The sequence below is a fragment of the Rousettus aegyptiacus genome, unplaced genomic scaffold, assembly GCF_014176215.1.
Source record: "Rousettus aegyptiacus isolate mRouAeg1 unplaced genomic scaffold, mRouAeg1.p scaffold_m13_p_2, whole genome shotgun sequence".
Classification (NCBI taxonomy): domain Eukaryota; kingdom Metazoa; phylum Chordata; class Mammalia; order Chiroptera; family Pteropodidae; genus Rousettus; species Rousettus aegyptiacus.
In genome coordinates, this window is record NW_023416295.1 from 56280963 (window position 1) to 56297290 (window position 16328).

Here is a 16328-nt window from a genome sequence, read left to right on the forward strand (position 1 = left end):
TTTTCTCCAGTGGATAATCTTAAGGGTCTGAGTAAACCTTTGCTTTCAAGTGTTCTATCTGTTTCCTTATAACACTCACACAGCTCCTATTAAAACAAATTCACTTATATTTTGTCAACCATAGACACATATAATTTTGGTTTCATGTTCTTTCTCCATGTTTATTCAGCTCCTACAGAACCTTTGTTGTGTAAGTTTGCCGATGGAGGGCAGAAGAAGAGACAGAACCCAAACAAATACATCCCTAATGGAAGACCATGGCATAGAGAAGGAGAGGTGAGACTTGTAAGTTCTTTCTTGAAACTTTAGTATGGGTGTATAATCATGAAAGCCTATGTGAATAGTTACACAAGCATCATCTTATCTCGGCTGCCACTCTTCTGGAATAGGTACCAGAATTACAACTTTACAATCCAGATAATGTGAAATTAAAACTCATCCCAATGGATGTGGTGCTAAGAGAGTGGCGATTCACCAGATGGACACATAGATGGTAGAAACAGCTATGTTTACTAGTTAACTACACATAAAATAAAAGAACATTTTAAATCGCTATAAAAATGCACACTATTTTCTTAATGTCATGGTTTCTTAGGTTTACATTCATAATTATTCAGAAATCTCTCTAAATAACTTAAATGGTATATTTGTTTTTGAGTTTTTCTTTGCCTAATTCTTTTAAATAATTTTTTTTTAAGAAAAGCTCAATTTTTTTTAATGACACATTTACTTATGTATTTATTTATTTATTTAAAGACCTCAAAGAGTGTACTTTTTAAAATTATTTGTGTGTGTGTATGTGTGTGTGTGACACTGGTTAACGAAATTCAGTAAGTTTCAGGTGTGCAATTTAACAATAAGACATATATATATTGCATTGTGTGTTCACATCCCATATTTAGATTTCTTTCTGTCACCACATATTTGACCCCTTTTCCTTCCTCCCAAAAAAGCTCCATTTCTTAATAAAAATGTTGAACCTCCATTTCCCCATATTTATTCGCAGTGAATTTTATTATTTTAGCAAAGTAACATACTGGTTCGATAATGTCTAGGGATGTGCCATCCAGTAGAAATGTTCTAGAATCTGCTCAATGATAACCACTAGCCACATGTGACTGTTTGAACACTCGGAATGTAGCAAGTATTCTGGAGAGACTCAGTTTTTCATTTGATTTTAACTGCTACACATGACTCATGGTTATCTTATGGGACAGTGCAGATATAGTGCTTAATTCTCATATTGAGTTTATAACTATTTTTGTCTTAACAGAAACTCAGTTTCATCAAATGTTACTAAACTAGCACTGTTTTATGTTAGAATTTTTAAGTCTTGCCTTTGCAGATGAATTTTTCTGTTTCTTTTTCATTCCCATAGGCTGGAATGACACTTACTTATGATCCAACCACAGCTGCTATACAAAACGGGTATGTTATTAAGATAAATACATAATGGCTTGAGGGAAAACGTGAAGGTGGAAAATATCAGACATTTGTTCCATGAAATATTCTATTTAAAGGATTACTTAATAAAGGCTTTTGTGTTTGTTCTAGATTTTACCCTTCACCATACAGTATTGCTACAAACCGAATGATCACTCAAACTTCTATTACACCCTATATTGCATCTCCTGTATCTGCCTACCAGGTTTGTACCATTAGGATTCCTCAAGAATATGACAACTTGCTGACCATGAATCACTGCTACATTTTTATGTGTCTTAAAATTTTGGACATTTATAATTAAATTTAAGTTTAATGCTATGCAGTTTGGATACCCACTTTAGAATAAGCTGCTTTTGACAGATTAATTTTTTTTTTAATGTTATAGAAGAATGTAAAACAGGGGATGTAAAATGGTTGTCAGTTGTCAGTGCTTAAAAAATAGTATTTTAGAATTGGGACGAACCCAGATAATTCTTTCATAATAGGCCCTGCTGTTGGGCACCACGTGTCCCAGAAATTGAAACTTAAGAGAGTTGCCATCAGGTGAAATACAAGTGTGCACACTTGCCTTTGTTTATTCGTCAGCAAGAACTAATAAAAGAGCAAGTAAATATGGTATAAATAAAGATGTGTCTCTATTAGGTCATATTGAATGAGCAATGCAATGAGATTTGAGGCCAAAAAAGAAAAAGAGAGAGGTGACTCCCTGTTTAGTTTATTTTTGAGGAAACTTAAATAAACCTTAAAATAAATTCCCTGCTTAGAAAAAAGCTCTCGTTAAGCACTTTGTTATAGTACTGATTTGGTTTTATTGAAGGGTTAGCTCCTGTTCTTCACGAACCCATTGTTGTACGTGCATTTCTTCTTAGCAGAGTGCGTCTAACAGGGTTACTGCCTGGGCTCAGACAGGAACATCGTAATGGATTTTGATTACAGACACGTAGGACTATAGTTCTCTTTTGTTGACTGTTGAGATCCTGTGTGACTAAACTAAATTTTTATGTATTCTTGTTTTTAAAACAATTGAATTTCATGTTGTAGCCCTGATTTCTGGGGTTAGGGGATTGCAGTAGCTATTAGCTGTATTGTTTTACTTCCGTAAGCCTCAGTTTCCTCATCTTTAAAATGGGGATAATAATCGTTTCTATCTCATAGGCTTGTTATAAGAACTAAATGAGACTGTGTGAAGACCTAGACACAGTACCTAGCATATCATTAGTACTCAATGAATGTCAGTTATGATTATCATGATCATTATTATGCAGGATTAGCTGGCTGGTAACAGTATATTCATTATACTTTTTAAAAAATAATGGATTAGTCAATGTAAGCAAGATCATAAAGGTGGTTCTATATAAAAACATAAAAGTAGCTTTGAGTAACAAAGAGAAGTGATTAAATGTACTAAAACTGAAATTTTAAAGTAGCTTTCATAGCCTCCATCAGCTTTTTTAAGTCCTTTTCTCCTCCTTTCCCTGAGTTATTTCTTGTCTTGTTTTCTTTTATCTTTCTGGATTGTTATGTTAACTTTACGCTGGTGCTTCCATCTGCTGAGCATAGTATTGACTCATTTAATTCCTCTTTAACTATTTTGAACTTAAGATTTCTGTTTCCCTTACCTGTATAAAACTCAGTGTCGTCTACACTAGTGCATTGTCCCTAATTAACAATTCCTATATCTGATATTGAAAGGTAGTCTTTTTTTCTTAACTATCTAAACTTGGAACCCTCTGCCATTTATGTATATCACTAAAAATAGGGACAAGTAAGCTATCTTCAGGCAAATGAAAAGTTGTGCATATTAATTTGAATGTGTACTGCTATACATATATAGCTATTGAATGTGTACTGCTATACATATATAGCTATTAATGCATTTACCTACTATTTCTTTTCTTTAAAAACAGTGAACATTTTGGCCATAGAATGAAAAAAATTAGGAGACCTGTGTTGGTAATAGATCTGATATACCTAACCAGAAACAACATTCCATTTCAAAGGCCTGATTTCTTCTCCTAGGGATTCTGTATTTCCTTAAGATATATGTAGAATTTCATTTCATTTGCCTGAAACTCAGTGCCGTAACCTCAAAGACTGATTCTCAACCCATAAGTTCAAGGACCCAGTAGGGTCCAGATTAGCTTTAAGGGGTCTGTGATTCCCTTAAATTGTTGGCAAAATGTTGCTTGCGTGTATACAGTTAATTTGGGGGAGGGGGTCTGTTTCCTTCATCAGGTTTTCAAAGGGCTTCATGACCCAAATAAGAATAAAGAACCAATGGCAAAGAGTTCATAGAACGTAGATTATTATTCCCATTTTATAGTTAGGGGAAAATGAGGAATAGACATTGACAGCAGCTGATTTGCTGCTTAAGAAAGAAAATTAGATTAGATGTCATCGTTCCCTAACCCCATAATGCTATATCAGATTACTAAGACTACTGAAGCTTACAAAAAAATGGGAGCAACTAGCCCTAATTGGGGTCTATAGGGAGCTGCTCACCTCCTCGTGATTTATTCAGTGAGGGCCTTACACTCGTGATGGAGTAGGCCTTTCTCCACTAAACCACAATGTGCTTATACAATTGGATTTGAGAAATTGGCATCTGCAAGAAACCACCAATACCCCAATGGGGAAAGGCTGCAGTCCAGATAACTGAAATGCTAACAAGGCAGAAGCACTTAACTTTGGTCTGCCTTAGGTGGCAAAGGAAACCAGAGAAAACAAGTATCGGGGCTCTGCTATCAAGGTAAATCACAATATGTTCTTCCCCCATGACTCTTCCCCATATCCTCTCTGTAGAACCTCTGAAGTTAACAGTAGGGGATAAGACACAGGAGGGTTTTGTTGTTAAGAATTAGAGACTGAAACTTATTTTTAAAAATTATATAGTCTCAGGAAAGCTCTGGGCATCAAGAAATGGACTGATAGTTTTTTCTCTTGAGTGGCAGATGGCACATGCTTTCTTTCCTGCCACAGAACCTGACCCTCATGTCTTACTGCTCAGTCCAGAGGGTCTACCGTGTGGATGCCCCACTGACTGTAGTTGTCAAGATCTGGTTACTGAAGTTTAATTTGCTAAATCTAAATGTTAGATTTTAATTTTCCACACTAACTCGAAATTGCTGACCCACCAGAGAAGATTTCTGAAACCTAATTCCCTGGGTATCAAAGAGGGATTAAATTTGATCATTCATTTTAAATAAGCACATACTTGAAGGGTTTCCAATAAGATGTGCTGGAATTCTCATTCATCTGTATCCCCAAAGTACCTAGTACATACCTTGATGATAACACTTTTCACTATTTATTTGAGTCATTTAATTTTTTATCTCCCTTAGTAAATTTCTTGAGGGTGGGGCCCATGTCTAATTCGCCTTTTTCTCTTTGGTGCCTGATACTCAGTAAATACTTCTCGAGTGGGCAAATGGAACTTGGTTTTAAATAATCATTTCATCCTATTCAGAGTGACCAGTTTGCCAAGAACTCTAACTACTTTAATCTTTTAATCATTGATAGTATTGTTTCCTTATTTTTCTTCAATAGATTTTAACATGATTAAAAGAGTTCTAGAGAAATTGGTAGTATTCTGATGGAAATCAATGTTTCTTTCAAAATCCTTCCTTTTCCAGGTGCAAAGTCCTTCTTGGATGCAACCTCAACCATATATCCTACAGCACCCAGTAAGTTTTTCATCTTAATGGCTTTGTGGTTTGCAAGTTAACAGTGTAGACATTAAAACCATTCTCTGGGTTAAAACCATTGGTCAAAGGTGGTATAGGATTTGGGAAATTTTAAGCATAGAGTATGAGAATGTACAGGCTCATTATAAAACTTCTAGTCACCTTTGTCTTAAAACAAGTTGGTAGTTGACACTAAGTTAAATTTGCAATCTGTAAGAATTTAAAATATATTAGACACAGGGAACCATTTTCTTTCTCAAACCAGTTCTATATGAGATCATTAAATTGAGTTTTTTATTTTTAAAAATTTCTTAATTGTTAGGTTTTTAAATTGCTAAATTTTTAACAGTACTTGAGATAAAACTGCTCTTATTTTTTACATTCTGTTTGATACAAATACAGTTTTGAACCGAGCTAGAGATTTTTATCAGTGGTACTTAGTCTCTCTGTAGAGACTGTAAATACAAAAGTAGTAACACCTTCTTTGGTAAATAATAAATATGAATTTTTTTAGTGACATGAGCATTCATTGTATATTTTTTTAATTGAACGAGTTTCACTTCATGTTATTAGGTAGCATATGTAATGTGTTTTTCAAAGATACATAAAATCCAATGCAGTTCAGGGATAAGTTCTGAATAGGAAGTTGTTGAGATGACTCTGAAGAAGCAGATAAAATATGCATAGTTGATAATATAGGAGAAGAGAGCTCTGATAATGTATGTACATGTGTTGTATGTCTATATAAATACACACGAATGTGTTTCTATATGTACACATACATCCACAAGTTCACACATACCTACTCATGTATGCATATTTATACACCAACACATACACAAACATGCATAGCAATCTATGTCCCTGAAACTTCATGCTGTCCTATTTTGAAATGCTGGAAATGAACTCTCTTTTCATTTGGGGGCTTCCTAGTATAGTAGTTCCTGGTGAATGGGAAAAAGGAGCAGGAAACCCTTCAGCATATTCTGGGCTTCTGAGTCATTCGCATGTTAACCACATATTTTTTCATGATGCACATTAAGCACTTAAAAAAATTCTTAAGAAATGTATTAACGAACTATTTTCGACACATATTTTTTGGACGGTGGCAAATTTTAGGGACAAAGGATACACATCTCTCAGTTTAGTATCTATGAGGAGACAATAGTGGTATGGTATGTGTAGGCCCTTACTTAGAATTCATCCCCTTTCCCCACCCAGAATTAAAGGCCTGCACATCAGTCTCTGCCATCAATTGTGTATCTAATTATCAATAAATAATAGTATGTTTAAGGGGTAAGCAAAGTACAGCGATATTTGTAAGACGTGTTAGAGTAATTGTATTCTCAGATAATTGCAAAGTGGGAGGAATGGTATAATCCATAAGAATATAGGATAAATTTAAAAAATGTAAAAATCCAGACATAGAATTAAATTTTGGTTTGTACAGTCAGGGTATCATTATATAATCATTCAAAATGATGATAATGACGGCTGTGTGGTTAGTTAGGTAAATATTTATAATAGAACATTAAGTTAAAAGCAAAAGCCCAGGATATGAAATTATGTACCCTTCTTGCAACTCTGTAAAAACATGCCAAGGCTAGAGTCTGGGCAGCAGTACCCTGGCAGTGCTAACGGTGATGTGTTAGAGAGCGTTTAGGTGATAGGTGATTTTTTTCCCCCACCATCTTCTCTGGTTCTTTTTTTTTTTTTTTTTTTTTTTTTTTTTGACTATATTAAATCTCACTTTTAATGACCAGAATTTTTTCAAATGAAATCAAAGAATCAAAAATTGGTTTATTAATTATATCTGAATCTGCTTCCCTCCCTTGGCACCAAATTGCAGTTGAAAGTGCTAGGAAGCAGTGAGTGAATGAAGAATGTAATCTTGATCCTAAGAGCTGAATCAAATGACTAGAGTATTATTGAACAAAAAAGTGTATTTATAATATTCAGTATATTATTTTGAGGCTGCATAAAGCATTTATTTTTAAAAATAATCTAGCCTTTTGGTAACCCTAGCAAGCCAAAAATAGTTTGCGTTTCCTGTTATAGCTCCTCCTGCTGGACTAGCTTGCTTTACAGTTAAACGAAGGTAAAGGGAGAGATGTTTAATACATGGATTTCTGTGAAGTGAATACTCTTTAAAAAAGTCTCATGAAGAGCACTCTAGAAGATTTTTAGGAGATTATTGATTATACCACTTGCAAGTTTGAGGGGAAGTTATTTTTGTGTCACAGTCCTCAACAAACTAAGGCATTTCATTTGCAAAAGGTGATTACAGAAACCTAACTACTCCCTTCCTTATTGTGTCTTACATTGCTCTTGTCTCCGACTTCCCAGGGTGCCGTGTTAACTCCCTCAATGGAGCACACCATGTCACTACAGCCGGCATCTATGATCAGCCCTCTGGCCCAGCAGATGAGTCATCTGTCACTAGGCGGCACCGGAACAGTAGGTGGCAAATTAATATCATCTGTGTCAGCAAACGGAGGAGGGTAAATTAATGCAGCCTGTGCCTTCCCTATCAGTCACAGGCTCAGTGATGTCAACAATTGTGTCCGATCCCGTAAACACCCCCACACTGCCTTCCTCATAGTAAACACTCAGATAGTTCTTGATTCGTTGATGAACTAAAAATTGATCTTGGGTATCTCTTCTTTACCAGAATATAGCACCCATACATGACTGCATTCACCCATAATAACCAGTGTCATTCATTCACATTGGCAGACCTGGTGTCATGAATCAAAAGACGAAGGTGGTACATAATGGTAAAGGCAGAGGATTTTTCCTCATTTATGTCTCTTATGGAATTTGGGGGCATCGAATCACAATCTTTGTACTAACTTAGTTCCCCAGAGTTTAGGGGACTTAGTTTGGTATTGAGGTTGAACTGATACCAGATTAACTTCCAGGGTTAATATGCATAGCATTGTTTAAATGGTAAGCTGGCCAAAAGCTTTTTAATTCAGACCATATCTGTGATGGCTTAAAAGTACAAAAGGTACTGTGTTTTCCCTGCCTACATTCAAAACCAGCAGTAGCTTCTTGTAAGGCTAAACCGGGACCACACACATCCAATGAGATCGACTAGAAAGTTCTCCTGCCTTTGGAAAAGGATGGCTGTCAGCATCAGGCAGGAGAACATGGGTCTGTTTCCTATTCTGCAGTGACCTGTTAAAGGTCTAATAAGTCGTTTTCCCCTCGGGTCTTTGCTTAGGAAACCAATCTAGATACTAGCTCAAGGGGCTGCTGGAAAATAATGAGGTCCTTTGAGAAGAGATCTTCTAAAATAGCACATTAGTAATGTTGAATTATTGAGGTTGAGAAGCCTTAATGATCTTCACACAGGTGCTTCTTTGTTAGGAAAGCCAAAGAAAGGTGGGATTTTTAGTTTAATAAATTCAAAAAGGAGAAAACATTAACTTACCTTCTGTAGGATACATTGATGTGTACTGATAAACTTTGAGGTAGTCCATTTAAATTTCTTCTTTGAGACTTCCAAATACTTGTCATCCCATCTGAAAATTGCCCAAATGCTCAGAATTTTGCATGGCTTGTCATGGCCCGTCCTGACCATATTCTTCTTTTCAGTACATGCCCGCAACGTCAGCTATGCAAGGAGCCTATTTGCCACAGTACACACATGTGCAGACAACGGCGGTCCCCGTCGAGGTTGGTACCTACCATCCAACAGCCAATCTGGCAATGGTAGTTTCAGATATGGGTAAATCAGGTGGGACTCAAAGAAAAATCAATCAGAAGTCAAACATTTGCATAAAGCCTGGAATTTAGAAAGAGTGTATACCTAGAGTTATTTTCAACTATGAAATATAAGTCTCTGCATACAAATTAGTGTAGTGACATCCAGGCCACACCCCCACGACTCCCAGAAATATTTTCCAAGGTTGCAGCACATTTCATTTACCCCATCAAGGCACTGTCTTATCTCCTATAAAATGATACAGGTAAATTAAGATAAAGCTGGAGTTTACAATCCTACTACCAAAGGTTATATCAATAATAATGATTATATAAAGAAATCAGTTATAATTAAGATACTTGAAAAAACTAATGTTTTAAAACTTTAACAGAGATGAGGAGCAAACCATACCTGTTTTTTTTTGAGGCTGTTAATATAGCTAAATAACTCGTAGTTCTCATTATGGAAGATACTGATATGATATGGAAGAAATCTGATGTTTGAATAAGACTGCACAGAAAGCATAGCTCTTTCCTGCAAAGAACCCTTAAAATTCTAAGGAAATTTGACAGTTCAATAATCCCATTCACCAGGCCAATCCCTTAGGTTCCGATTCCAGAAACAGCCCTAGGACTGTAGCTGAAAATTTTGGGGGACAGGGAGGAGTTTTTGTTTTGCTTGCTTCTGATTGATTTAAATGTGTGCAATTATTGACATCCATAGTTATCAGAACCCACAATCTCTTATCTACAATTTGGGGACACAAAAATGTATATTAAAATAAAAATCCTCATTGTAACTACTTAAACAAAAAAAGCTGACCTGTGGCAAAACTCAGCCTAGACTGATGCAAAAATCTTTACCCCGCTCACTGTGCATATTCTTATCTTTTAGTGTAGATCTGTTAATGCATTTGATTATAAGGTACAGCATTAGAGCCCACTGGGTATATTCTGAGATAACAGCATATATATACAGAATTTCAGATCTCAAAATCTGAAAATACTGAATTCCAAGTCACATCTGGCTGCAACGGGATAGAGATTTGTTTGATAAATTGTAGCTTGGTTTGAAGAGACAACTCATAGAAGTTGGGGTGGGAGATTCTTTGGGGCTATCAGACATTTTAACTCCTTAGGAAAATAATTAACCTTAAAAGCGCTACACGACCTGAAGAAAAAGACTTTTAAAAAGTACTTGTTTTGAAGATGTTGGACTCAGTCAGACGTGGGTAGTAGAGTTTGGATCTCGTTGCTCACATGTCTCATGTATTCTGCTTTGTTGTAGGAGGCGAGTGGTCAGCAGCAGGTGGCTGTAGAGACGTCTAATGACCATTCTCCATATACCTTTCAACCCAATAAGTAACTGTGAGGTATGAGGGAAAGGTATCCGTAACTTTAGGGCTAAAGTCAAGGAAAGTCTGTGGTTCTTTTATCAAAATGGTACTTAGAATAACTCGGATTTTGTCACATTTCTTTAATCATGGCCAGAGAATCCAATGTCATCGAAATGTTAAAAAGCAGTAATTTTGTGGATTTGCAGATTAAGTATTCGGTTTAAAAAGAACAGTGTCTTAATATTGAAGAGAAATGTGTATTTCCTCTCTTTTCCTTTTTACCTCATCCCCCCAAATCTGTGACATATTAGAGAACACCAGGTACCAAATTTGTCCTACATTACAAGTATCCTACATTTACGTTTCTTTACTGCTCACAAACTGAAGGGAAATATAGCAGAATTTATATAATCTAGCATTTAACAAGATTAACAGTATCTTGACTACAAATTTAATGTCAGTATCCTTAGATTGAGAGGTTGCATTCCCAGCTCTCAGTCGGACCACAAATCTCAAAAAAAACTTTTTACTATACCATGCAGATTGCAGTAAAATAGCTGTAGAGAACTTGAGTTTCTCATTGTTCTGGTGAAAGTAAGTTGCAGGTTCCACATTGGAAAGGTGGACTAGAGGCATAGAAAGTGACCCTCATTCCCAGAGTTTGCATTTCTTAGTCTGCCGCCAACGATGAGCACAGCCTTTTTTAAGCACCTGTAGTTTTAAAACAAGAAAGTGATTACAGAGCTCTGTGGTGTATTATGCCAATATACAAAAACAGTCGTGTTTTATTTTTCTCTTCCAGATGTACAGAAGGGTGTTCTTACATGAAGAAGGGTGCGAAGGCTGAACAATCATGGATTTTTCTGATCAATTGTGCTTTAGGAAATTATTGACAGTTTTGCACAGGTTCTTGAAAACGTTATTTATAATGAAATCAACTAAAACTATTTTTGCTATAAGTTCTATAAGGTGCATAAAACCCTTAAATTCATCTAGTAGCTGTTCCCCTGAACAGGTTTATTTTAGTAAAAAAAAAAAACAAACAAAAAAAAAAACAAAACAAAAGATTTTTATCAATTACAATGCAAAAAAAAAAAAGGAAAAGGAAAAAAAAGGAAAAAAGAAAAAAAGGAAAAAAAAAGAAAAGAAAACGAAAACTTCAATTTTCTGGGTATGCACAAAGACCACGAAGACTTATCCAAGTGCATGACCGGATTTTTGTGGTTTTGTTCATCTTGTGTTGAATTTGTGTTTTTTTCCAGCTTTACGAAATGGGCTTTCTGACGTTTAAATAGTCCGACTTCACCCATGGTGTTCTGTGCTTGCAGTGCGAGTGTTGCTGTAACTCAGTGTTGCTGTCAGTGTCTCTCTTCTTCGCTTTCCGTTTTCCTTTCCACGTAGTGTGAAGTGTCTTATCCTTTTCTATGAATTCCAATTTGCCTTAACTCTTTTGATGCTGTAGCTGTTTCAGTAAAAGTTAGTTCAAACTAATGATGTAGAATGCTTTTGACCAAATGAGCTGGTCTATTATGCCTTGTAAAACAGCAGCATAGGGCTTTTAAAAGGTAGTCAATAAAAGTTGCTGAAATTTTGGCTTTTTTAAATATGTAGTAGGTGTTTTTAATGATTTTTCACATACTGTATAAAGGTAGTGAAATGCAAGAAGGGAAAAATGTTTTGTGTGAAACACATTTTCTGACTGGGGAACTTTTAATAGGGTAAATTGTTTGTAAAGCTGTATGCCAACAGTTTCCTCTGATAGTTTGACTGATTTAGGATATCTGCTGTATGATGCAATGTAAAGTCTTTTTTGCCTTTTTTCAGGAAGAAAAAAAAAACTAACTTGATGTTCTAGATTTAGTGTAGGTAGCATTGGGAATGGGGGTGGGGGGCGGGGGAGGGGAGTCCCCGAATGTTTTGTCCTTCCTTTATACTAATGATAGTGCTTTAGAATGAGGATTATGCCTGAGATCTGGCAAACCGAAAAATGTTGCTATTGCAACGAAATGGCAAAAGCTAAAAGTAAGGATTTATCTTCAAACATAAGCTGAGATATGAATAGAAGCAAAATGATTGGCTACTAGCTCTCTCTCTCTCTCTCTCTCTCTATCACGTAAATTTGAGAAATAAACATTACTTGGCACTTTTAAAAGGTAACTTCACCAAAGACCGAAGAGCCAGTAACCAGTAGCTCCAACTTGTCTCAGCATCACATCTTCTGTGCTCTTTATTTTTGCCGGACCAGTTTGCGGTTAGGAGAATGTGCCTTTTTTGTACCTTCACATTTAGGTTTTATAATTTTAATTGATGTATGGACACACACAAACAAAAAAAGCATGAAGGAAGATTTGAATCCAAGCAGTGCCACACTTTACGTCATCACTACAAGTGTTAAATGTAAAGAAAAAACAATTTTGAAACTATGAAATTCCTGATTCATAAATACACAGTTATTTCTACTTTAGTACATATGAGATGATCCACTGTTATTAAAGCTCTTTTATTAAGATAATCGCATACGTTTGAAAAGCAATGGTAAATTAAGTTGTCTTCCAAAACTGTGTACTTGTCTGGTCAACTGTGTGTGATCAGTTATCTACCTCAGAGTCTATTTTCTTTTGTGCTGGGACAGGTTGCTGGCCCTCCCTGTTTCCACAGACCAAATCCTCCTAGCTCAGGAGCTAGGGCTAAGCAGTTATTTCTTTCGAGTATTTTTTAGTTCTTAAAATTTTATGCTTGTATTTGATTATAGATGTCAGTGACATTTCATAGTTTCAAAAGTCCTTGCTGCTCTGAGAAGTGTAGATTCTAGTGAAAATTACATAGTCATAAAAGAAATGTGTTTTTGTTTTTGTTCTTGTTTCCTTTTTTAAAGTTGTGGTATTATTGGTTCTATGCTCCCTGGAATATTACTGCTTTGTGAAAGTCCAGACTGAACGCAGCACCCTCCTTTGTACCTAGTACATTTATAAACCTGGGTCTCTCACTACTTGATATTTTTGCATTAGTTAAGACAGAAATTTGATAGCTCAGTTAGAGGGGAGGGGAAATCTGCTGCTAGAAATGTCTGAACTAAGTGCCATACTCGTCTGGGTAAGATTTGGGAAACATAACCTCTGTACATAAAAAAAAAAAAAAAAGTCAGTTAAACATCACATAGTAGACAGCCATTAAATTATAAAAAAAATTAATTTATGAAGAAAGACCTTTTGTACAGATTGAAAAAAAAGATTTTCATAGAGATATCTATATGATCAAGAGAGTTAATTTTTTATTTTTGTTTTACTAGTGCCACAAACTTGCCAGTGGTAACTTATTTGTCCGGTTCAAGATAACTCTGTAGTTTTCTTTCCTAGGACTTGTTGTTAAACGCCAAAAGACATTTTTGAACTGTACATTTGATCAGATTGTTAGCTTTTTCTGTTTTATTTCTTTTGAGAACCTTTGAATAAAAAACATCTGAAATTTTATTTTTCCTGTCAATTTTTCTTTTAGATTAAACATGTGTGAGAATTTTGTTTCTGATTTCTTTCTTGAGCTCAGTAGATTGGTTTGAAAGTGAGTTGAAAACTATTTCACATTCAGTATCTACTCAAAATACATTTCCTTCAAAAGAGTTGGGAAAACCTTTCTACACCCTTCTTTTTAGTTATTTAAACCTGCGTACAGAGACCAGAGACATGAACCATCAGCTTACCGCATTTCATCTCAGTAAAAGCGCACCTGTGGTCTGTTCTTCAAGACCAAAGAGCCAGTTTCCTGTCCTTCTTCCTTCCTGCTACCCTTTGACTGTGAGGCTGTTTGTCATTGCCCAGAAAGAAGAAACAGAATAAAATGTCCCACCAAGCAAGCAAACGGGTAAGAATTTCAAGATGACCTTATCCGTGCCTTGATGCCTGTGGGCCTCTTTCGTGTGACCTCATTCAGATATTCCCAGAAGACTCCAGTGCGGCCTTCATGCGGGTAGAGAGATCTCTTTCCCACACTGACCTCTTATGTGTGGGAAGGACACTATGGAAAATTGCCTCCTTTTAGTGTAACTGTACAGTATTCTTTTTCTGCTGCCCAGTGACTCTGTCACGATGGTGGAAGGAGTGGTCAAGAAAAATATCCATACCCTCCATTGCTGCTTGGCTCTCCTGCGATGCAAAAGATAGGGAATGTGAATTAGATACATGGGGTTTAGAGCACTTACCAGAGCCAAGAAAGCGTGGATTGCTCAGAAAACAACGTGGTCTTCTGATGATAGCCATTGTTTCAGAGAGAGAGACGTCAAGGCAGGAAGAAAGCGTAGCCTCATTTTCTCTCCCGGCCTCACACTGTCCCAGTGCTCCGTCATGTGACCAACAACCAAAGTCAGGAAAAGTACTATTTGGACTGCTAAGTGCCTTCATTTTTATGAATTTTATATTCTCATTTTACGAAGGCTTTCAGTCACTAGGGTCCTGGGACGTCCCGTGACTGCCTTCACACAGAAACTGACAAATACTCTTGCAAGATCACCTTTCTATGCAAAAGGGATGAGCAAATCAAAGTGATGGTTCAGGTACAGCTGTCACAAAAAGAGGAACTGTGGTGCCTTTGGGGATAAACACCTTGCTAAAATGCCACAGCTACTCAGGTCATCATCAGGAGTCAGGATTTCCTTCGAGTTGATTTGGGACCAGCATCTGAGGTGGAATTCTTGGGTCGGAAGGAAAGGAAGCCGCTGTGGCAGTCATTCCCTGGCATTCATAGTTCATCCTCTGTGTCATCTAGATTAAGTTGAGCAGAAGGTGGACAGGGAAGCCCCGTTTTCTCCCCACCATGCACTCCATGGGCAGTGGCTCCAGGTAAATCCACTGGAGCCTGAATTCCACCTCTTGAATTTCACAAAATGATTAAAGATACACTAGAGAACAGCAGTGCCTTGCAGCCTCAGTGGGGGCTCAAAAAAGGTCGATCTGATGATGTCCCACATTCTGCTAGAGTGGCCAAAAAGGGAAAGACCCACTCCCTTGGGGTTAAGGTCAGGGACCTGTCACCAAGCACCACCCTCCCCAAGACAAAAAGCTTCAGAAGATGGGAAGTAGGTGAGGGAGGAGAACAGCGCAGGGGTGAAGAAAAGCGCGGCAGTTTCTTCTCAAATAGCAATGTGATGAGATAACCGCCCCTCAGTCACCACGGAAAATGCTGGCGCCCTCACGGTGTTCTGTGCCGGATGGCAGTGGGGAATAGGAGTTGCTAGGTGAGCACCCACTGGTTGGCGGGGAGTTCCTGGCACAGATGAGAGGCGGTGCCAGGGTGCCCATCCCTGCTTGTGAGATAAACTCCGCCAGGCAATGGAATTCCAACCCTGTGAAATGGCTCCAGAGTGTCTCTTGGGTCTGTGTAGGGCCAGAGAGAATTTTAGCTTAAGCCACTAGAGGGAGGAATTTGGTGTCTTCACCTTCAGCTGTGAGTGCTAAATCAGGAGGCCGAGCAGTCATGAGCTGGGGCCTTGGGGCGGGGGGACTGCTGGTGGATATTCAGAAACCGGGCTCACACCGCTAGAGATCACAAGGTTCTTGAATTGGGAGTAATTATATGAACCGATGCACGGATAATCAGCATTACCCGATGCTGGCAGCTTTCTCATCAAGAGTATTGTTGCTCATGTTGGGGAGTAACTTAAATGTGATTTTTAAGGCTTAAGGAAGCCAAAATCCTTGCCAGACCCCATGACTCCGAGGCGCATGAAAGCGCTGGCAGGACTCTGAACTGCTCAGAATTGAAAACAGGTGGCTTTGGATTGAACATAAATTTAGTGCTGCTATTCCTTTTTTTAAAATATGACTCTGAGATTTGATCTAGTTATTCTATTGCTCATTTACACAAGATACAGATCATAAATGAGACTAAGTATCTCCTACTCTCTAGTATCACTGAAGCCACTTCCTCTGCTTGAATGTTTCCTGTGATGGGGTGCTTCCCAGCTCGCCTGGCATCTGTATCTCTTTGGAACAACCCTCGAACTTGCTTAAGGAAGGAGTCAAAATTGTGTCTTTGTAATTTCTACTTAGCAGCTTCTGCCAACAGATGCCTTGGAATAAGTTTGTCATTCTCATTCCTGAAAAGACAAAAGTATAGTGACAGAAAACCTGTCGATGACTGCCAGGAGTTAAAGGGGACTGGA

General features: G+C 37.3%; 1 protein-coding gene across 9 annotated transcripts in view; it reads left to right on the forward strand.

Annotated features, from left to right (window-relative positions):
• Positions 1-13644, forward strand: part of RBMS1 (RNA binding motif single stranded interacting protein 1) — a 195375-nt gene extending 181731 nt beyond the window's left edge. For 6 of the 9 annotated variants that reach the window (XM_036236517.1, XM_036236524.1, XM_036236525.1 and 3 more), the window contains exons 7-15: positions 170-285; positions 1379-1428; positions 1555-1648; positions 4148-4195; positions 5079-5129; positions 7476-7586; positions 8730-8810; positions 10126-10210; positions 10977-13644. In XM_036236517.1, coding sequence (XP_036092410.1) covers positions 170-285; positions 1379-1428; positions 1555-1648; positions 4148-4195; positions 5079-5129; positions 7476-7586; positions 8730-8810; positions 10126-10203 — 629 coding nt within the window. In that variant the 3' untranslated portion in view covers positions 10204-10210; positions 10977-13644. The remainder of the gene's footprint in view (positions 1-169; positions 286-1378; positions 1429-1554; positions 1649-4147; positions 4196-5078; positions 5130-7475; positions 7587-8729; positions 8811-10125; positions 10211-10976) is intronic. The other 3 variants (XM_036236518.1, XM_036236519.1, XM_036236520.1) reach the window with 3 other exon arrangements.
• The last annotated feature ends 2684 nt before the right edge of the window (positions 13645-16328 follow it).